We start from the raw sequence: 24,112 nt of genomic DNA, 5'->3' as shown, positions 1-24,112 counted from the left end.
GTGGTGCCAGTGAGCTTGTATGTGATGTCTCCCTTCACAGCCAAACGAATACCAAGTCTTCTAAGAGGAATGCTATCCAAATCCTAAATATTCTCATGCCAGCTGTCAGCTACCCTATGTTAAATGCAGTTTAAACCAGTACAGAAGGCTTGCTAACAGTCATGAATCTAGGAAGGAAGAGTCAACAGGCCAAGTAAAACAACAGCATTTACAACTACACATCACTCCATAGGCTTCCGCAGTCCACTAACATGAGACAGAATTAGCACCTTTCTTACCTGGTAGTAGTAATCAACATACTGTGGCTCGTAGTGTCGAGGCCCAGAGTTTTCAGGAGACAGGACATCTTTTAGTAACTCTTCACAGCCTGGCAAAGAGAAACAAGAGCAAATGGTCAGCCTGAGAGGTTATCTTCCCAGAGGTTGCACGGACAATGGAGGAAGAAACACAGGTTTGTAGCTAATCTGTATGCACAAAACCTTGAAAGCTAGCTCTGGAATATTTAAATAGCTGTAACAAAGCTCTGCCTTCAGAGTTCTGCACAGCACATACTTAGCATGTGGCACTTAAATAAGTGCAATTACACTAATGCTGATTCTCAGCACAGATACTCTACACTGCAATGAAACTGAAAGCTGAGCATTGCTTGGCTTGCTAAACCATCCTGCGGGATAGAAACCCACCCCTGACCAACCCCAGACTCAGGTCAAACACTGGATTTGCAGGCTTGGCATGAGCCAGTGTCTATTGCACATTAGTGTCAGTGGAGGAGCTCCTTCTGATTTTCTCTGGTCTAAGTGACAAAGGGGCAATACCTAAATGTCACAAATTCCACTTCAGAAAGAGCTCTGTCACAGAGCATGTGATGTTTGGCAAGCAAATATCTATGCACTGCAACTGGAGATTTTCAGATTCTGTGTTTGGTTTTGTTAACAACCGCATTAACAGCTGGAAAAATCAATGTCTGTTTCCCTCAGTCCTCCTCTCATCTGAAAACCTGAGACAAATATAGAAACACTGAAATCACCAAATGCCTCATTCCTCATTAATTACCAACGACTGCACTTGGCATGTTGAGCTGCAGACAGCAGTAATATCAGGCCAGGCTATTTTAGAATAACCAGCTTACAGCCTCGGGCCTAAACTGTGTGAAACCTTCTCAGCATGTGTTGTACACTACCCTACTTGGAAGCTGCAATTATCCACCAGTATTTTTCTCTTCTGTCCCATCACTAATGCAATACATTTGGCTGTGAGGTTACACACTGATACCCACTCATGAGGCAGGTGAGCCAGAGGAAACAGTAATGTGAGAAAGTGTGAACTGCATGGGTTTATACTGTTAGCTGATCTCTCTTGCTTTTAAAATAAAAGGCTAACATCTGTAGGGGTGAAGATACCTTGTGGTTATGGAGAGGAGTCCCTTACAAAGCAAAGGAGTACTTAAAAGGACCAAAAAGGTGACCAGATGGAGGAAGCTTAATATGGGGGATGAATACGTTGTTCCTGTCTCCCACACACAGGCATGTGTCAGAGGCAGCACATGGTGAATGAGGCAACCATTAAGATGTCAGGAGTGTCACATGGACAACAGGCAGCAGGACTCTTTTTCCTTTTCCAACTTCTGCAGCAAAGTGAGATTCTCAAGTGGCACAGAACAGAGACTAAATTAAGCTATTAATTGCACACTTCTGTGCATTATTCTCTTTGATGGAGAAGTTAGTGTGTGAGAATGGTGTGTTAGGGTCACTTCCCAAAGAAGAGATCACCTGGGAATAACAATCCAAAAAAATAATTTACTGGCTGATAGAGGCAAGATGTTAAACTTGTTTGCCTAGAGAGAACATCTTTCTACATAATTTGCCCTGCCTGTGACTCTCGTGCTTCCCACCCAGCTATGATCCTTTTCTTTCCCTTGGTTTTATCATTAAGTGTGCCAGCCTGTGCTTGACTGAAGTTATTCCCTAGTCCTCTTATAGAGGAGAATTCAATCTACTGTTTGTACCTTTTGACATAAAGTAGTATATAGAGTAATAACCAAAGCAGAATAATAACCAAAGCTTATTACTCATAAAACTGCCTTATGCCAGCACCCACTGTGAGAGTCTTTACACGTATGAACTGCTTACTTTGCTAATAGGTCTCTGCATGATATGGAGCACCAACTCATTAGTTATCTCCAACAAAAAAGAAAATAAATGCCAAGTGCTACACAGTAATGGATGTAAATTAGTGTAATGAAGGAGATGTGTTTACACCGTCCTAAAAATTCCCAACAATGGTATCTTCAGCTATAATTTCAAGCCTTATTTTCCTAATTCAGTTGTATTAACAACAGTGCTTTTAACTGAAGACCTCTAAGCTGTCAATCTTCATTTAAACCTGTTAGGGGAGAAGTTATCACCTCCCCCAACTTTCTTCTTTGGTGGGGAAAAGTCACAAAAGCTGTGGGTCTTCAAAGAAGGATTTAACTGCCCAGAACAGGGGGACTCAGAAACCTTTCTGCCTTCCCTCCTTTTGAAAGGCCAGCCAGACTGGTCTGTTAGAGCTAGAGTCACAAATAGCTCCCAGATCTCCAGGGTCTCAAATCTAGACTTTAGCTGCGAGGTCTTTTGTTTCCCCTCTTTGCTGTTCAGTTCTTACCTGAGATTATTCCTGATCACATTCTTTTATCTTCCTTATCTATTAAGGTGGACCCCTTCATGATACCCCTTGGCCATTTAAATTCAAGCCTATTCAGTAAAAACACTGGGGAGAAATGCATTGCCTCCTTTGTACCTAACCTACTCGGGGCAGCCCTCACTTCTTCATGAGAGCCACCTGGCACAGGCTTTTATGTCTTGATCCAGAACCACAGAAGCTGATCAAGCATTCGACCCATTTCCAGAACATCACCAGGCATTTAATCCAATTTGTTTACCTAGTTGCATAGCTTGAAATGGCAAATTAAGCCAAATCTTGCTTTTTTTGAAGTCACAGGCCAAGTTTCCATTGGCACTGACAGATTGGGGATGTAGGTTCATCTGAGACTATCTTCTTCTGCAAAGGTGACTTTTTGGTGGGAAGATGTTTGAGTGCGGACTGAGTGTGCAGCAACCAGCGTCCCCTGTGGGAAAGGTTTGCTTAGCATGCAAGCTGCCATGACAGCTTGGATCTGTTCACTGTGTGGGGAAGATCTGCATGTTGTTATACTCCATAAAAAAGGGAAGAAGAGCAGGAAATGCTGGGAGGCCATCTTCCTCTGAGATCCTTTGAGATCACATCATTGCTACCTTGCAAACATCTGAACCTGTTCCAACATCCATCAAATCAATGGAAAGATGGCCACTGGCTTCACAAATCTTAGGATTGTGCCACTGGTTTTATTCCTGTTAAGAACTGTGTTTGAAGAATAAATTCTCTGTTGCTCTTTTTCTCTGTGAAGACACAAATCAGAATCTCTTAACTCTGAAGGACTCTGGTACTGGTCTTTTCTTTGGGCCATCCCTTATCACCAGGAGGGTGGGTTTTGGCACACTGTTGGGAAATGCATCAGCTTTCCACTCGGTGTTTTTCTGCAACAGTGCTAACATATCTCACCTTTTGCTCCCCTTATCCAAATGATAACTTGAATTTTCCAAGTAGTCCAGGAGGTTTACACAAGGGGCCTAATATAAAGAGGAGATACTATAGTGTCTCAAATACCATGCGTATGTCTTATTACCAGAATATATTTTGGTTTGCAGCCTGGGAAGTGCCAGTGAGCTAAATTAGTGTGTCACAGTCCAGACAGAAAACAATGAAAAATCAAGGTTTACTCTGGCAAATCTCAGTATGGAAATATTAAGGTACTGGACAACAATTTGTACAGTGAGCAGTCTAGTCTGGCACACATGGTGCTCTCTGCTACCACTACCACTCTTGAGAATAAACATGCTTGCTGAGGCTTGCAGAACTGCCATGATGGATATTTCAAGCTGTGCAGCAGTATGCGCCCAAGGCTAGAAACTGTCTATAAATAACCCATTGCAAATAAGCTAAGGAATACTTCCTGGCTACTTTAAGGACCTTCTGCACTAAGATGTCCCATTATTGCTATAACTTAATTTTCCAGGAAATAGTAAAAACGAAAGCTACTTACATGGCTGATTAGAGATATTTCATTTGGATGTCTACTTGTATCGTAGGATATTAATATGCTTGACATTCTCTCTCCCTTGCTACAGTTGAGAAAATTTCCTCATCTACATTTCAGGGCAGCACTTGGCAAGGAGACTGAGCTGTACTGCAATCATAGTGAGGCAGTAGACAGAGGCAAAGAGCTAACCCAGGAATAGTTTCAAGTCCTTGTGTATTTACTGCTTCAGCTCCGCAAAATGATGCCTTCTATGGAGGAACACTCTGCTGAAGGGCTGTGCATTATATAAATCACTGTGCAGTGTGACACAGATCAGGGACAATCTTGTAACTGGAGAAAGAATTTAACTATCAGATCCCAAAATAAGAGTGGCCAGAAGCTGCTTAATTTTCTTTTCTGGCTAAAGACACCTGATGAGCCAGCACAGAGGCAGCTTCTCTGTGCCACTCAGAAGACTGTTTGACACACAGACATGTATGAGTTCTTGTTTAACAAAGAACTGAGTCACTCTCTAGTCTGGTCTGTCAAAATTATCTGAGTTAAAAACTATTTATCCTAATATTAAAAATGCATAAGCAAACACAGTTCATTTGACCAAAACTGGGTTAGGGAGTAGCATATGAGCTTGGAATTATTTGCACTTTACAGGGCGAAGTGAGGTAAAGTGGAAAATCACCTGTCCCTGGTCAGAAAGCTGCTGCAGAACAAGAATTCTTAGTACCACCAAAACCATTAGGTCATTTATCCTTTCTTTTTGTGAAAATAACCAGCTAAGATTTTTCCTTTCGTGAAAATACCTAAGACTCGTAAACTCTCAAAACACAGTTCTGGCTGTCCAGAGGCAGGACAGGATCATCTTTAGTCCTAAGCAAAGATGATGAAAGTGTTTTACAAATCACTGAAGGGGAAGACATGAACCTTTAACTTTTTCAGTTCACTCAGGATGCCAGACACGACTTCTCTTACAAGATAATTTTACAAATTTACCTTCAGTTTCATTTTTGAAAAAAATAGGTTTTCACACCCTAACAAACAGTCAATGTACAAACATACATTCTGGCCACAAATAAACACAATTGTAGCAAAGTGATTTCCTGCAAATGCTCCAAGAAGGAGATTTAACCCATACAGCACCAGGCAATTTTCACAGGCAATTAAGCTATTTTAATACTATAGGAAATCAAATCTGGTTACCTAATTGAATGTAGTTGGTTCCTGGCATTTTTCCTAAAAGCAATAGCTTTTTACTTTATCTACCCTTGGATCTTTAATGGTGTATTAAACTCATTTATGGTTTCAGGCTATATTTAGTAAAATGTAGTTGAGTCTTAGAAAACTCTGAAGTACTTTTAAGAGTAACCAACTTCAGTTCATTAAACAGCTATAGTGTAATTTACAACAGGAAAGCTCAGCTCTTCACATTTATATGACAGTCCTCCTTGGAGCTATCCCAAGTACCACTCTTGTCAATAAGTTATTCTTAAAAGAATGGATAGACTCATCAAATCATCTCCAGTTATACTGTGAAGTTTGAGATCTATAGCTACGAGCCTAAATGGGTTCATCAAGACTGAGGTTTTCTGCAATGCTTTACTGAAATTCCTGTGCTAGTGCGGCTGTCTTAGGTATTGGTATACATTACAAACACTAGTGCCTGGCAAATAAAGATAAACTTTTACATGACTGCAACATATCCATCTCTTATTCCAAACTGGATCTTCTGGGCAAAGCTGGTACAATACCATTCTCAGCTAAGGGACTGCAAATTAGATTTTAAAGTTCATTAAAAGAGGTGGTCAAAACTTGGCACTGATTTTGTGAGAAATATGTATGTTTGGAGCATCTGAATGAAACTATAAAAGAAAAGTAAAAAAAAAAAATCTCCAGTGAAGCAGAAGGCCAGAAATATTCTGCTTTGGAAAACTTTGCATAGAAAAAACCCCATCAAATTTCATATTGTACTATTTCCATATTCTTTAACAGTCCAGATAACCTGTCTCAGTCTGAACTACCAGAACAGCTAACTTCCCTTTTTGAACATTTCTTTAAAGCTTTGGGCAAATCTGTATTCTTGAAATTTTCATCAAAATTGCTAGGAGCTCATGGGGAAACATATCTACTTTTTAACTTTAATCTGCTCACATGAAGACTGCTTCTAGAAGCTTTCCAGCCAACTGCAGTTATTAGATGCCTAAAGATCCAGAGAAGCACAGAGGTGGATTTTTGAAGGCACATAATGCTCTGTGTTACTATTTTGAAGATTCAAAGGTTGCTATTGCTGCAGGTGGGGAAGTGTATAAATTCACAACTGTGCTTCTTCCGCACTGTTAATGAATATGAAGGAGCTCCTACAACTCCCTGTTTTCAAATGTTATACAGAACATAACTTAAACGTCCTTAAAACTTCTACAGGATGAGGAAAATACTCTCTTGCTCCAGGAGAAAAACAGGCTGTATGATTTCATCTGAAAAAACTGATTCTGCTAGAGCACAAAGATTGCAGAAGTGCTCTGTGCTAACGTGGCTCAGTCTCTCCCATTATGAAAGCCATTACCCTCCAATTAGTACACAGTGGTCAGAGTTGTTTTCATGGTTAAAATAAGCTATAAAGTCAGATTACATTTGCCTTTATCTTTTAATTCTATATTAATTTGTATTCGTGCTGTACCCTCTCATCTCTGTGAGCAGCAACACCCAGTAGGGGGAGCTCACCCTTTACTTGTCAGGGTTTGGGTTTCTTTTAGAGTGGAATATCAAAGCAGAGAGACTATTGGAAAGACAACAGAAATCTTAAAATAGAAGGAACAGGTCAGACTTAATTAGAGCCTGCTAAACATACCAAGAGCCTGGTCCCACAAACACATCTGACTGTGGAACCTACCAGCCTGCATAGCACATTAGAAATAACAGTTCCACTCAAGTCTTTAAGTATTACAAGTGGCAGAAAATATTTACTGGATCAGTATAATAAATTCAGCACAGCAAAACCAGTCATTGACTCCACTGAGCAAACAGTAATGGATCCCACGCTGACCCTGCTGAAATCAATGGGAATTCAGCCTCTGAGTGATGTTCTGGCTGCTCTCAAAGTCTCTAAGCAGTGCCACTTCTTAGGCTATACTGGGTTTGACACAGCTGCTAGGTAAGAGGGTAGAGGTGTTATTTCATGGCAATTGCTCTCCAGACAGATGCAGTTATTAGAAATAACGCCATGCAGTGAGCAGATAGAGAGGGCAGCTTCAGAAGGAGTAAAACCTTCATATGCTAGCATTCCAATGAAATTGCTGCAAAGCTTTAAATTTGATAGCAAGCCTGTCCCTGGCTCTGGCAGAGCCTAATTTTGTGGGGAAAGCAGCCTAGACAGCAGGGGCTCAGCACAGATACTGAGGCAAAGTCCTTTAATCCACAAAGGGCCAGCAAAAAGAAGCAAAGCTTTCCATAAATAGAAAGCACCCTGCCTGTCCAGTATTCAACCCCAGAGACACAGTAGGAATTAATTTCTCCAACACACTTCTCCCCTCTAGCATAGATACCTCCACTTGAAAAAAAGTCCTCTCCATCACTTCCAAAGGTCCCTGCTGTTAGTGAGACTCGTCAGCACACCCTTCCCCACAGTTCCTGCTACTCAGCAGCTGAAGATTAATTGTCTTTTCCACCTGATAGTCCCAGCAGCTGCTGTGAAGGTACATGATTCGTATGTCATGAGGTTTATCCAGCTCAGAGCACTAAGGAGGAGACAAGCCTTGATGTCCACTTGTAAAGGAACACAACACTTTTCATTTGTACCATGCAAGAGTGAACAATGCCCTGATTTATGGAGGAGGGAGGCCAAGCTGCAGATTTCAGATCCAGGGTTTTGGGTTTCTCCTTGCAGCGAGAGCTGCTACCAGCCAGTTACAGAGCAGACATTGAACACTCCAATGTTTGGGATTTTGTTCAGGTTCCAACATTGAGTTTTCTGCTAAGATCCATACCTGGATCTGAAATGTTTAAATCAACATCATCAGAGGTCAGTTCTTTACCATAGATTTGGATCTGTGGTTCTAGATGCTTCAAACCTCATTCTTTAAACACATTCAAAGCACTGAACTACCAAAAAAACCTTGACACCATACCACACTGTGCAGCAAAAAATTTCTTCAGCATACTATAAAGGCAAGCATCTATGAGACAAATTAATTTGATGTCTCATAAATAAGAAATATGGCAAGGCATTAGGATAGTAAAGCTTGAATTTAAACATTTGGCTTCCAGTGCTAAGAATAACACAGCTTCATATTCCATTACTGAAAAAACCAACTGGATTTATAGTAGGATCTCATTTTGCTCTATTAATCTGATTGCCCCAAGCAACTGCAATAGGCTGAGATGCCAAAGAATCATATTTATAATCTGTTGCTGCCAAGACAAATTGTTTTTGTTTGATAAGAAGCCTGCTGCTACCCCTGGGATGTGGCTGCACTGAAAAGTGAGAGGTAACAACATTGTGGAGGTTTTCCATTCTGAAAGGTAGACATACCCTTTCTGAACTTTAATATGACCAATTTAATTTTTAAGAGAAATGGGGCTGGTAACTAAAGACCAATAAAACTTCCATACTGTGAGGTAAGCAACAGAACCAGCTTTTCTAAAGAGATGCTGTGAAAGCATGCATAACAATGTCTTATCAGAAACAGATACAACTGCTCCTGCAATTACACACGCTTGGCACTGACACTGTGTAAGTGTTGACAATGCTAATGATGTGCTAAGAGAGCTCTAGGTGAGGCTGCAGAATTGGATGATTTCTTTGTATCTGTTCATGTATACATACTAATATCCATCGAGCATATGATTTGGACCCTATCTATAATATGTTCCACATACGGGCTTTAAGCTATAGTATAGAGTATACATAGTATATAGTACAAGTACTCCAGAGAGTTTGATTCAGTCACATCTTTGCAGACCTTAGGATATGAATACATGAATCAGTTCCCACAAGGTGAGCAAGGATGAAAACTCCCAAGGCATCATCACTCTCTGATAACTGTCAACATGCACACGCTGTCCCTCACAAAAAAGGAAACGTAGCTGCCCACTCCTTCACTGAGACTACTGCCCAGTGTGGACAAGGGCACAGTTATTACAGAAGAGATGTTCTTCTGAGTCACATCTATTGCTTCCTGATCATATATTGTGCATTTGTGCACATCTTTAGACTCTGAATTAGAGAGGACTACCAGATGACTTACAGAGCTTGTGTCTTATTTAACCTAGAACCCAGTTTCCTACAGCATTTCCTGGAAAAGGAAAGCCTCCAGTATAGACTTGAGTGTCTATACACTAATGTATTGATTTTCCTTCTGGGCTTTCTATTGGCTTCTCTTCAAACACATCAGTGTCACCTTGGAAGATGTCTCCATGAACATGGACTGAAAGCAGCTTCCCACTGTAATTTTACATAATTATACACTGTCCTTGGCTGCCATAAACTTTAATTAAAATTGCTGTGGTGTTACATTCTTGCATCATTATGGCTTCATAATAATCTCATCGTAGCAGACTCTCCAGAGGCTTCTCCTGGAATCACACTATGGTCACTGTGACATTCACCCTGTCACTGAAGTGAAGCCTCTGGGCTATGACAGCACTCTGGCACTTTACTAAGGACATACTACGCGTCTGGAAAAGGACAGGCTGGATTACTTTTCTATGGGAAGCTAGAAAACTAATCAGCAGCAAAACAGCTAAAGTCCCTCTTCACTGTTTGCTTCGTTGCCCTTTGGCTAAGCTATAGCATAATAATGTCTGTGTCTTCTGTCAAGGACTGTTTCCTTGCAAAAGGAATTGGTTTGATCCATCTGGTCTCTATCTTCAGGGCTTGTATGGCCAACCTGTAATTAACCCTTTTCATTGCCAAACATATCCCCAAGTACTTTGAAAACATAAATTAACTATACCTTGCAGATACCTCAAGAAGAGTATAATAGTCTTAGATTTCCTAGTGGAGAAACTAAAGCCCAAGGACTCTCTAACTTCCTTAGGTAAATCAACAGCAGAACCAGATGACAACCTGGAAGTATCAGACTTTGGCACTGCCTGGTAACCACAAAGCTACTCTTTCTTCTGTTACATTTGTCTTTAAACCACATCACATTTGTTCTGAAAAAATAACAGTGAACCAATACACTGTGGATGCAGGCACGCTAGTATTGCTCACATTGACACATGAGGAAAAATATAGAGGTTCTGTTCCCAGAGTTGCCCTACTGTCACTACAAATAACCACAGTCAAAAGAGAGGATGTCTTTGATCATTACATCTTCTGCACCCAGAGAAACATTAGTGGAACTGAGAGGATTATTTTTAAGAAATACGCACATACCTTTGATAGCAAAAACTCCATGACAGAAGTCCTTAAAATTGATTCTTCCCAAATCATTTGGGTCCAAGTACTTTGCCAGTTTTTCCACCTAAAAGAAAAGATCATAAAATAGGTGTTGAACTTGGTGCATCATCTGTTGCTCAGTTGGTCTATATCTTCTACAGAAGACCCCAAGTGCAAGAATACCTGTAATGTTCACTTGAATCAGCCAACAAATTGTTCTGCAAGGAGAAATCATGTCTTATGGTTGGAATACCTGGTGCTGAGGTGTGTGCTCTGACCAAAACTTCTGCAGCTGAGACATATTAATACTCTCATATGGGAATCTGAAGAGCTTAATATTAATGAAGGGTGAATCTGTGACCTAGTCTCTCATCGTAGGGTGCTAACAGAATCTCCTTCCCTAAGAGCCCTTGTATGCGGCTCATAGGAACTTAAAACCTTAGTGATCTCCATCCCTCTTATCAAAAGTTATTGGGGAAGGAGAAAGGACAGACAAAGATGTGCACAACCCATAGTAACCTCATTCCCTGAAGAATCTAGACTATAGGAGATAAAACTCACTGAGCACTTGGGACCAAACAAAACTTCCTTGCCACAGCAGAGAATACAAGGATAGGAAAATGGAGGTATATTAACAGCACAAAAAACTATGCAAATAAGCAATGTACTTATTTCTTATAATCTCAGCTTCACAGTTTAGCCTTTCTGATCACTACTCACCAGAAAATGAGATTACACTGAATATAAACACAGCCACCAAACTGGCATTTGCCCCAAAGAAGGTCTGGCAGATTTTTCAGGAGGGTTTTGGGAAAGAGGGAGAAAAAGCAATCTAGACTGGAGAGGCTGTTGTGTGTTGTGCTGTCTAGAATAAAGGAATAGAGAAACAAGTAGTTGAAGAAGAATAAGGAGAGAGACAGAACAGTCCAGGGAGGTGGGCACAGTGCTGGGACACCCCACCTGGCTGTTCTCCTCTCTGTGATAAAGATACTGCATGACATTGCAGAAGTCCCCTCGTGTCCCTATGCCTCTGCCTGTTGTACCTAGCAGGTACCCTCACTGAGGCAGAGGCAGCCTCTTGCTGCTCGTAAGCAAGCTCACAGCCAGCTGCAGCACAACTCTGACCTTGATCTGGGCCCTCCAGACACCCTGAAGTATAAACAAGATGAGTGTAGGAGGCAAGGCCAGCAGGCACGTAGGATGCTGCACAATCCTGGTGACTACAGTGTGAGCTCAGATATGTCAGTCTGAGCAGCAACAAAAGCCCAGCTGGAAAGATATACAGCAAATGAATCCAGATGACCCAGTTTCTCAATTTTCTGGTGATTTTTTTTTTTTTTTACATGATAGCAGAACCCTAGCAGTTTCTTAAAGCCCTGCAGATAATGCACTAATGTGCGCATGACACTTCTGCTTTCAGATCCTCTCAGTGCTTATAAATTCACTCTGTGCCCATAAATGTCATGATCAGCCAAAGGCCTCATTTAGAACAAGCAAATCTGGATGAGAAAATGACAAAATTTTTACTCACATGCAAAATAATATGTTGAATGAGAAAATAACATTTGATCCTCACATTGAATCCTTTCCCCTCTCCTCTTCTTAGAAGAAAAAAATAATCAGCTCATGTAGGCAGGGCAAATAAGGAGCTGTATGATGACGTCAGAGCCCACGACAAGCTAGAAATCTTAAAACTTTCTTATTGCAGAAGGCTTCAACAACTCAAGTCCTGCCAGCTGGGCAGCAGAGCCCTGCTGTCAGCTATCATGCGACTCATGATCAAATTCCTACATCTGGTACCACAAGCAATTACTATTGCCCCACTAATTTATAGCAGCAGAAGACATGTTTCTGTTTCCAAACCATAACCCCTTCACCAGAAACAGTAGTGTGCGTTTAATGCATACAAGACTAGCTGGAAATCCTTACTGAAACCAATTAAGTAGAGACACTCTTGACATGGGAAAGCTGGGTCAGTGTTACCCCTGCTCACCTTCACGAACAACATAGATGTTATAGGAGGATGAAGCAGTGCCAGAAATTCCTTTCTTCAAACTGTTTTTGGGTGCATTCAAAACAGTATAATCAAACAGGCCATTAAGGCTGGGAGCAGCAAGATTTTACAGCTGAAAATCTTTCTGACCACTGTAGTAGCTTAAATACATGGCAGATGTGTCAGCTGGTGTAAATCAGCCTGTCTCCAGAGGCTCTATTGAAGACCTTGGTGTGGCCACTAGCTGAGCATCTGTCCCCTCACAGATACAGCAACAAAATCTAATCAGACACTAGTCTTCCAGGTTACAAAATCAGCCTGTAACTCTCTTTGACAAATGGCAAGCTCCCATCACTGTAATGTAAGTAAATACTATTTCAGATATTTGCAGGGTTGCTTTAGAGAATCCTATTTCCTGTAGCTCTCTTGCTAAGAGGCAACAAATTGTGTTTTAGGTTTTAATGTACAGATTCCTGCAGCCAGCTGGGAAGCCTCTACACCATTTAATATTGTGCTATAACACAGCAGTGTCACTGGGTGTTCCCAGTCAATATAGCACATTAAGTTTATTTCTCAAAGTTGATCCAATGATTTTAGTCTACCAGTTGCTCAGACACATACAATTACATTTTTAAAAATCAAATTAAATAAGATGTTATAGGCCTGGGTGTGTGTATTATGGAGAAACAGAGAATATGTTCACATTTAGGTCTAAGCAATGTCTTAACAGTAAATTAAGTTATCACCTGAGCGAAGTGCTTCAGCCTCCAGTTTCCCCTAAATCTAATTTTTCAGGTTTTCAATTAGATTTTATAATGCAAATAACTGACATCAGTGCAGGAGATGATAAAGAATTCACAGAACAGCCTGATGGAATTTATGTCACTAGTGCTCACATCTTCAGCCAGTGCTAATCACACAGCTCCCAGCAAAGGTCAGGGGCTACACGGATTTTGATCAACTGGGCCTACATTTAGGTGGATACTTGCATAGAGTTTGTGCATTAATATACACACATGTATTGTACATAAATCCCTGCATATTTACACAGAGCTGCACTTGATCATGCATTTTACCAGTAGCTTTCTGGGATAAGGCAAGAAGCTCTTCCTAGTTAATTCCAGACTGAAGTCATTACTTAAAATTAATCTCAGTTTCAAGCTGTGGCCAAATAAACTATGCCATCACAGTTACCCCTAAATCTTCTGTCCTGTCTGTAGTGTGACAACCATCCTTCTGCTTCACTTTGTAGAGAAATAACATCCTATCCTCCTCCTTCTCAGACAGCATTGACTCCCAGCAATTAATCAGAAGTTGTAACGCTTATTTATTGCCTCAGGAAATGTTAAGGGCTTGTCAGCATAACTGCCAGGCTGGATGACATCGAAGCGTTTTCTGCGGTCAACAGCCCCCTGGGCTTACAGCTATGGTAGTCTGCTGCAAATGAGGAAGCAGCAGCCTTTCAGCCCCGTTAACAGAACAGGCAATGCAGCCTGTTTTTGCACATGTGGAATATGCGGGCTGCACCCATCCCGGGCACTGTCAGACGCCTGAGCCCCCAGCATCTCCAGGCAGTGCTGGGCTCTGCCAGCTCTGCTGATCCCATTGCAATGGACAGAGGACTGCAAAACCAACAGCTGTCAAAATTCAGTGCTGAAATGACTATGGGATTGTTGTGATGCCTACAGGCAGCGTAGGGAACATATCATGGGCTCCAGAGCTTAACATCATAAGCCATCACAATGAGCTAAAGACAGTGGTTTGGGCTGGGGACAGACACTTTTCTCTGCATTGCTGCACAGAGCAGTCCCCCACCATGTGGGACAGCACGAACAAGGTCTAGATTGCTAGTTTTTCATTGTAGGAAGAGGACAAGGACAAAATAAATTAGCTGCAGGCTCAATAATCTAGCCAGTTGTTTTGGGAGCTGCAAGGGTCTCTCTAATGAACCCTTTAGTAGACATCCAGTAGTCTCAGAGAGAAGACATAAATCATTTTTGCTTTGGGAAACAATCAGAGAAAACCAAACCCTCTGTCTCTATTGTTTAACTCGCTTGGATGAATGGGTGATTATCCTTCCAATGCAAACATATTCCTCCATTGCAATAACAGGTCACTTGAGCCAAACCATTTGCCTCCTCTCTGTTGGGTTTCCCAGCTCTACTGACTGCGCTGCAAAGAGGTGTTTGCCCCCTGCTGCTTTCTGACACATAAGAGAGGGCTAGGAACACTTGAGAGTCTCTACAATGAAAATAAAGGGACAAGGTTCAGTGCGAAGAAATCAATTTGAAATCAAAACTGACCCAAGGCAGAGATGTATATTAATGAGCAGGAATTAGCAGTACGAAGCCATGGACAATAAACTGAGGCAGAATATTCTTCTACCGGAGAGCCTCTGGTTCAAAATGTAAGTTCTGGATGCAACACAGAGGTGAACAGCTGAAGCTTTGTGGCACTTTGTAGGTAAGCAGGCTGGCTTAGGTCAGGAAGGGCTGGATTCTCAGCTCTAAGGCTATGAGTAAATGATTTACAACCCAGCTCTATACAGAGACTGAACACACCAAACGGAGTCTCAGCAGGAAATCTGCCATACTAAACCCTACACAGGAAGGAAGAGAGCAGTAACTGAATCAAAAGTCCTAGGCTGCTGCAGAGCTGTCTGCTGGATGCCAGAATCGATAACACAGCTGAGTGCAGACCCAGATGGAGAGCAGAGGTGAAATCCTGGTGTCAACGAAGCCAAGGCAGAAACCCACAGGCAGCCCAGGAGGTGCTCAAAAATCACCTGCAAGGGTTTTAAATCCAGTACGTACTGGGCTATTTTTGTGCCCACAGATACAGTCAGCTGTGCTGTCCTTTGCTCATTTCCTTCAACAGAGGTTTCAGACGGTGCCCTGCCACACAACCCTGAAGTCTAAAGTTTTCAGAAGATCTGGTGTTTGCATTGAATTCAAAGTGTCCTAAAAATTACAAGGGAAGGACAACATTAATTTTTCTTTGAACTCCATCTAGTCATTTTGTTTTAACTCTTACATGAGGAAGGAAGAAGGCAGAGGCAGTGAGCTTGCTGAAATCCTATAACCTTTTTGATTTTGGTGCCATTTGGGTATGAGGAAAAGAGTTGAGTTTTGGCAAAATCACCCAACTCAGCAACTAGGAAACATGTTTCCTCAGTTTCTTCAGCCCAAAGTCTCTCACTATGTTAGCCAGAGGCACTCCTGACTATGTTTGGGGCAGCTTTGAATTTATTGCAGAAGAGAACTTTCCATTTCCCAGTTCTGCTCCAGTGATGGTGTGAAAGGCTCCCTCCTCCCTCCTATGTCCACACGAGAGCACCAGGCAGGGGGACAGACCCAGCAATCAGTGCAGAAAGAAAATCCAGAGTGGCTTGTAAAGAGTCCTCTGTAGCCATACTGCCTGGGACAAAATTCACACCTACACTGAAGCACCGGCCATCCTGCCAAGGATGCCAAACAGGAACCTGTGACTAAGACACTGCTCGAAAGAGAGCAAGGAGCCAGTCACAGGCACACACCAAGGTGTCCAGGGGGGTGAAGTCACTGCAATCTGCTGCTCTAACTAGAGGCAAGGGGAACATTTGTTAGCCTTTGCTCAAGCTAATTGCCTTCCCAGCATCACTGAGCATGCCTGCTGCCCCAGGACTTGCAGTACCTCGGAGTATGACCACATGCTCTACGTGACCAGGCATCTGAATGACTGTTAAGAGAAGAAGGGAAAGGATTTTTGTAGCAGTGGAGGAAGAGAAGAGGACAGGTCACTGACAAACTTCAGAAGAGATTTACTGAAACACATCTTTTCTTGCAAGTGAGTTCAATACAGGGGCACCTCCCAGCCAAGGAACCTTCTCAGGACGCCTGGCCAGCTCTCATACTGATGCTGCCAAAACAGCTAGGTATTTTTTTCCAGAAAAGATGTTCTGACTGGAACAGAATCCTGCTTCCATTTCCAGACAAGAAGAAACTCAGACCTCACCCAGCACAGAAGAGATTTTGTTAACACAAAGAAAATTTGTTAGATTTAGATGTAATTGAGTTCTGAGGGACCCCACACTGGCTCCATCCACTGAAATCTTACAGCAGGATCCAAGTCACAGCCAGAAGATGCCATCTGAAATAAACAACTCATCTCAGCAGTTTGCCTTCATACTGCAGGAGTCTCTGAGCACGTCTCACCCTGAAGTGCGAGCAGAGAACACCTGGGGACTGTAAGAATGGCAAGACAAGCACTTGCAGGAAAGGTCAGGCTGCGCTGTGGCAGCGACATTTAGGCAGAATCTTCTGAAGCAGGAGCATTTGTGAGAAACCTCAAAAAAACAGCAAAAGGAGATTAAATATAGAAATGTTGCAGGATGGAATTAGAGAGGTTCTCACATGTTTTATACAGGGAGCTGCAGAAATGCGCTCACCCTGATTTTAACAGACTGGCTGGCCTCTTCCTCATCTGGGGAAGGGGCATTAGTTTATACCTTCATGGTATGAAATGCAGAGGCAGGACTTGTGCCAGCTGAGCAGTGCCAGGGAATGCGGCCACCACATGTGCTGAGACCCACACCCGGCTCTTTAACCAGCCCCTGAGTTCAGGCCCTTTTAGCATCCACGTCACCCGGGATGTTAGAGCTCTTCAGTAAGTCGCCCTCACTGTTGCACAGGGAAGTTTTGTTTTGTCCCTGGTCCCAATCTAGGGCCTTGAGTAACAAAGCAAGAGGGACTCTTGCTGCTGTGGCTCACCTAATTCCTTGCCACTCAAAAATTGCCACCCTCCTCTCCCGCAGCCTGCTTTCCCTTTGCTCTGCAGGTCCTGGTCATCCACTACTTCACTCTGCAGCTGGCCACAGCCATGTAGACACCAGCAGTTTTTCACCTTGCCTTTTTACAGATAACACTAGAATAGGCTGTGCTTGTATGAACCTCCGAAATGATGAATCTAGCTATTAATTAGTTCTCTCTAAAGGACTACTACTAAAAACAACCTGCCATATCAGACAGGCTCAGGCTAATGGGTGCCCAGAAGACCCATTAGTGTGGGATACCAGTGTTTCTATTGAATCTGGTAGGACTGGTCCTTCTCTGAAGCTTGGTGTTTGCATCCACAAACTGGAAGTAATATAAAAACCATGATGACGAAATTTGCAGATGACAGGCTGATAAATAACAATGCAGACTGTCTCATACTCCTCTGGATAGCTTCATAAGTGAAGCCCATACAGACAAGATGTTTTAAGCACTGTCAGGCAAGGTCACAAAACAGAAAAGAATACAAAAGAGAAGGAAAAAGAGTAACACATCTACTGAGACAAGGACTGTATTTTGATGAGCTGGGATTTACAGTTGCAGGGGAGAGGAATGAGGCTTCTCTGTGATATTCTGGCAATTCTGGGAAGCAGAGCAAGATGAGGGAAATCGTTTTACATTGCATTGGAGAAACCAATACTAACACAGTTGTGGTACCCACTTCCATAAGAGATGCTCAAAACCCAGAGCAGTTGCAGAGAACTGACATAACATTCAAGTGCTGTGGAAACGCCTTATGCGACCAAACTTAAAGAGTTTTCTCTGTTTAATTTGGCAAAAGGGAGACCAAGTGTTGACTTGTTACTAGGTAAGAAAGACTTCTGCAAGCAGGAAACTGCAGGTTCTAAAGGACTCTCTGGTCTAGCAGAGGAAAGACATAAAGAACCATTAGCTGCAAATTAAAACTGAACAAACTCGAATTAAAAACAAGGTACAATTTTTTATCAGCATGGTTGTTTACCCATGAGAACTATAAAATGGGACTGGTCTGGAACTATAAAAAGGAACTGGATTCCCTCATCTGAGGCCATCTGAGAAGACAACGAGATATACCTGGAAGATTTACCTAGCCTAGAGTAAGTGGGTTAAAAGCTGTGCTGTCACCATTTCAGGACATCACACTAGATGACCCGATGCTCTCCCTGAACCTGACCCTAAAGCACACAAAGGACGATGTACCTAGTCACACGTGTAAGGCATGAAAGACCAGCATTTAGGAATCAAAAGTCCATGAAACAGCCTCCCCTCACCATTCAGTTCTGGCAGACTGTGCATCATAAATAATTCACATCCCTGCAAACACCATCATGAATTTCCATCAGCTGCTGTCTGATCCTAAAACATGCAGGAACATACATCATTGCTGGAAACAATGGCTTTGAATTTGCTTTGAATTTTGATTTCAAGCATCAGTCATTGCCCCGTGGTACTTCATCAGCAAGCTTCAAGCCTGAAAGTTGGCTTGTCTGTAAGATTTCTGTAAACAGAAATGATTGTTTCAGTTCCTGCTTTAACTCCAATTTAACAGCTAGAAGGCAGATTTTGGGATTGTATCCTAAATGACATAAGCAAATTTGTTGAATAGTCTCGGCCTTGACTTTGAGCGAATTCCTAGATCTGTTACATCCATAACCTACTAATGGCTCCCATGCAAAAAATCTTATCAAATTCAAGGGAGTCCGTTCACTGGCTTTCCTGGGTTTAGCATCAACACATGGAATTGCATCTTCTTCTAAATACCAACTTGGGTCCATGGAGCCTTGGTGCAATGGGAGAAAAATATCCACCAGTTACCCAGATGGAGAAAACATCCATGATGTGGCATTTTGCTGAGTGTATGAAATGTATCAGTGAATTATAAAGCCACAGAAAGCAAGAGGTGGTTTCAGAGGCATTGCAGGTGTTGAGTGCATTCAAAGGAACAAGGGAAGCTTCTAGTGTTCATGTGTTATTAATGCCCTGCGTAAGCATTACCTCAACTCAGGTGGGCGACAGATGGCAAATGCAGTTAACTACTGAAACAGGAATGGCGAAGCACTGCGGATCTGCAGCAGGCACACAGGAGGTCAGCTGCTAACCCTCAGAAACGCAAGGACAGCAAGCGCTCTGCATCTGCTGAGACCCACCTGCCCACTCCTGTGGAGAAGGTCTGGAGCACTTTACAGAAGTGACAAACAGGAGAGAAGGGCAGTTAACTGCCTCTTCTCAGCTCATGGGAGTCACAGGGCAGGAGCTATAGGATTCACACCATGGCCCCCCGGACAGGGCGGTTTACCTGTCTAGACTGGGAGATCCATGCTGCTGGGGAATGAGATGGTATTCAGTGAGCATGGGACTGTGGCATGGGGGTCAGAGCTGCAAGTTTACCAGTAGCATGCTGTTACCAACAAATGACTTCATCTGCTTTGGGTTCCCCTTCTTTAAAATGGCTATAGCAATACTTAAACCACATTAAAAAGGGCACTATAAAGGTGATGATACTGCAGACAGCAATGAAATCTGCACCAAGCTGGTCCATGCTGCAGGTTGTTGGGTTTTTTTACCCTGTCTTGCCCACTATAGTCTGCCTTCTAATTTCTCAGCACTATGGTCAGGTGTCTGTCACCTCTTAATACATTTACTTGACTACACAGGGAACACCAGACATGCTAACAATTTGGCCTGACACAACACACAGGTATTACTAAACTCTACTGTGTTGCAGTGAAACTTGCCCCACTGGGCAGACCCTTATCATCACCTTGTCTTCTTATTCTGTCAAATAGCATTTTATTATCTTCTGACAGTAAAAGATTGAGTCATATGGTACTGCACAGAGAGAACACATTAGAGGTGGATTGTTTAAAACATTCTAATATGCAAATAAGCTATTAAGAGAACATTACACTCCATGAACCTCAGTGAATGTATGCGTGTAACAGAAATCCAGGCAGTGCCAGGAAAATTGATGCTATGATTTCTGTTCTCTACTGAGAAATCACTTGCAGTCTTTAATACACATGATGACACAAACCTAATTTGGGATAACAACAAATACAATTCTTGCAATATTACATACCCAGATTCTGTAGTTAACATCATTATAGTTAGGAGTTGTAACCATAGCCGAGACCCAGAAGTTACTACACCTAAGGAATCCCTTCTCTTACACCGTATACCTCACTGGCTAGTCTCTCTACTCAAAGAACAAAACATTTTATGACCACAGAGAATCACTAATAAACTTTGAAACAAGAGTGCATGTGAATAGCTCTGAATCTGACTACATACAGAAAGGATCACTGCCCGGAATTAAGAAGTTTTCAGAACTTCCTCAGAGTACACATCCCAAAGAGACTGTTCACAGCTACAGAAGGTACTTTCCCCCATCCTATTTGCAAGTCGGAGACCACCAAAATCCTGGTGAATTTTTCCTCTGCCATCTACACCTTTAGATGCATCAATTGCTTGTACAGACAATATCACTAGATTAGTATTTTTCATTTATTTTGTCCTTCCTAATGCAGTGTAGCAGCTGACAACGAGCAAGCATCAGAATCATAAGATCAACATCTCTCTGCAGACTCCCCCACCATCCATGATCCTGTATGTTAGAACCTCTCATTTAAAGTTACTTAAACAGATCTGATTTGAACAGGATTCCATTTCCCTCCTTCCTTCTGATGCTGTGTTGCAAAACAAGACATTTGGCTGGGCCCACCAATCTTACAACAGTCTATGGGGAATCCCACACAGTCTGGAATACCATGGGAACAGAGAGCAAGGCTAAAAATATGCCAGATCCATCTGTTCACTCTACAGTGATTTTTTTTTGTGTTGCTCTGGAAACAAAGGGTTAAAGCGTTGAACTGTTTTCCTAAAACCACTGATTCACTCACTTGCTAAAATAAGCATTAACACCTTCTCCTCCACTTGTACCAGAACTGAAACCAAGCCTTCCTGGAAAACAAGGCTATAAGCAAAGGCTGTGACAAGCTGAAATGAGGCACAGCCCATTACTGTCCTGTTCATTAGCGTAAGTCAAATATAGCATAAAATAGTCAGATCTCAAGAGACACAGTAGGCAACTGGTCATGTAGGTGCAGCATGCTTTGTCTTTAAACAATGAGGAGGAAAATGTTTGGGTAACATCAGGTTTATCTACAAGTGATGCAGCATGGATTAATTTTCAGAGAAAATATTCTTCCTCTGCAGCTGTGTGCGTGATTGTTCTCGTCAGTACATAAAGGAAACTTACACAGAATAATGGTTTTCATGGCTTCCAGTTGTCAGACATCAGCCAAATGGGATCTACTCCAGGAATAATTATCATTTTTTGAAGTAAAACTGGGGAAAGAGGTGGGGCACATAGTGCCAGCTCATCAGCCAACAGTTTCTCAGAGCCTTCCTTGCTGACACATCCACAGTCACATTTTAATTGAGGTATTATCAAATGCAAAGAACAAACAAAATACCAAAGACCAGCAGGGAAAAGCTGGAGAGGATGGGGAGAACAGAGAAAGTCTGAACCATGACTGGTAGGTAGGTCACAGCACGTAGATCAGACATCCCCTATACCAGTGAAAACACAGTGCCCAAAGCCAAACAGAAGCTGCAGGAAATTCACCAAACCAGAGCCTTTAAAGCTAGTGCCACTGCTACAGGTGTGCTCCAGGCTTGTGCCGAAACCCAGGCAGTGACTGCAGACTGCACGGCTTACGCAAAATCAGAACAAGACACTTTTCTGCCAGCCATGATGGCACTTCATTTGTTCGTCTCTGATTCATAGGTCAAAATCATGGCAAGTGCAATGGCAGATTCCTGAGATACAGTATCACCCAGTTTTGTCAGCAACATACTTACAGGTTGGATTTCTTAGCCTCAAAGATGCAAAGCAAGCATTACGCTTAGTCACTTCTCTTGACTGAGAGCTTTCATTGTTACCTTTTCTTAATGCATAAAAGCAGCCAAACAATATGCAAACAGAACACAACACTACGTTTCAACACACAGTAACACCTACTTTCAAAAACAATTTAGATTGTGGTCTGAGAGCCAGCCAAGGACCTGCCCAGGGCCCTGCCCGGGGCAGCACAGTTTGGGCATCCTCAGCTCTCTCAGGCTGGTCTCCTGAAATCAGTTTTGAACCCAGCTGTTAAAAGGGAATGTGGTCGGCTTTTGGCAGGCTCACAGAGGATGAAATGTAGGTCTTGAGATCTGATCTCAAATGCAAATGCCTGAGCAGCAGTCCTGAAATTAAATTCGATGAAAGAAATTTCACGGCAAATTAATGCTTTGACACAAATCCTGGGAGGAATGAGTATTGGATAAATCCAGCACAGGGAGACACACATTAGTTAAGATGACAAACATCAGGCAGAAAGGTATGATTAAAGGAACAATCTTCCACTTAGTTGAAGAGAAAGATGCTTAACCTTTCAGAAAAGTGTAGCTGGGAGATAACGTCCTTCCCCAAAGAGACAGAGGAGGAAATGTGCAGTACCACTCGCTATGGTGGGATAATTACCAAGCCTGAAATGAGGTTGACAGTTTGAACAGCAGCTGACTCCTCTGACGTCAAGACAAGGGAAGCACAGATAAGCAGGCTGTGGCAGCAGTGGCAGAGCACGAGTCAGGACTGCTAAAGCTGAGAGAGGATAGCAGCGAACCCTGCCAAGAGCAAAGCTACCAGGGGCCAAGGGAAGGAGGGAGTCCTTGCTGCATCAGCTCGCACAAGCAGACAGATTCCTGACTGTAGCAGTCATACAGCCAGCAGTGTTAATCTTCTCTAATTCCCCTGTGCCTTGTTGCAGCTGCCAGCTCCAAGCAATGTAATAGCCCAGAAGCCCCCTCATACCTCCTGTTCCCATGTTATGAGCAATTCCCCTATACAGAAATGCATCATTCAAACTGCAAAGGAGGAAATTTTCACTGTATAAAATCACATGTTGAAATCCACATTGCTCTTTGGTCTACACTGGGAAAGACATTAGGAGTGATAATTACCCAGCATTTTTGTATAGAAAGGGACAGATGAACAAAGCCTGTGTGCATAGAAAATGCATGTTCTTTCCAGCCTTAGAAGCTGTACAAGGGTGCTTCATATTACAGTACTTCCTATACTCTGCATCCTTATTAGCCATTACAGGCTGGTTGATATTAGTACTTCTTCATGGTTAGAAGGCTGAATGGAAGAAAGATCCAAAGTTCAATATAAAGACAAAGGAAATAAAGGTGCACAGCTTACAGTGGAATTGTACTTTTGTGTTTTAGAAGTGTGCCCAATCCAACTGTCATCAATTAGTACTGGTATTGTAAGAATCTCAGTGAGGGACTGGACCCAGTATTCTCAGCTCACTGTACACACTACTGAAAAGATAATATCTGATGCAAAGGTAATTTTCTCTGCTGGCATGTGATTTCACCTTCTCTTCTTATCCAGAAACAGATGGACTGTGAAGAGTGCTGGGCCCAGGGACTAAGTAGGAATGTCAGATTTTGAAAGAGATTTGGTTAATGGAAAAACCCTACTCTTCTGAGTGGAAATATGAGCTGGACTGTGGCATCACTGTGTATGGAATTAGAGTACTTGTGTGCATGTGTGCCCCTGTCGATGTGCTGTGCACCTTGGTCAGTGTGCACCAGGTGTGCTGTCCCTGGGATCACCCCACAGAGGGCACCAGCTGGCTACAGCACCTCACTTTTTAGCTGAAGAGACACCACCCCATCTAACTTTCCTCTTGTATGCAAGGGACCAAGCCCCACAGCAGAACCAGTAACAAATAGTAACAATACAGCACTTCACCAGACAGATTCAGCTGGTACTCACTAGCCCTGTGCTC

At 42.5% G+C, this 24,112-nt stretch overlaps 1 protein-coding gene across 4 annotated transcripts in view; it reads right to left on the bottom strand.

Annotated features, from left to right (window-relative positions):
• RAB11FIP4 (RAB11 family interacting protein 4) overlaps positions 1–24,112 on the bottom strand; it is a 128,055-nt gene that overhangs the window by 73,905 nt on the left and 30,038 nt on the right. For all 4 annotated transcript variants that reach the window (XM_074889135.1, XM_074889136.1, XM_074889137.1 and 1 more), the window contains exons 2-3: positions 10,485–10,572; positions 279–367 (exon numbers count right to left, since the gene is read on the bottom strand). In XM_074889135.1, coding sequence (XP_074745236.1) covers positions 279–367; positions 10,485–10,572 — 177 coding nt within the window. The remainder of the gene's footprint in view (positions 1–278; positions 368–10,484; positions 10,573–24,112) is intronic.

Source organism: Strix uralensis, chromosome 19 (assembly GCF_047716275.1).
Source record: "Strix uralensis isolate ZFMK-TIS-50842 chromosome 19, bStrUra1, whole genome shotgun sequence".
NCBI classification, from domain to species: domain Eukaryota; kingdom Metazoa; phylum Chordata; class Aves; order Strigiformes; family Strigidae; genus Strix; species Strix uralensis.
The sequence above is the reverse complement of the archived record's forward strand: the minus strand, read 5'-3'. Positions and strand labels throughout refer to the sequence as shown.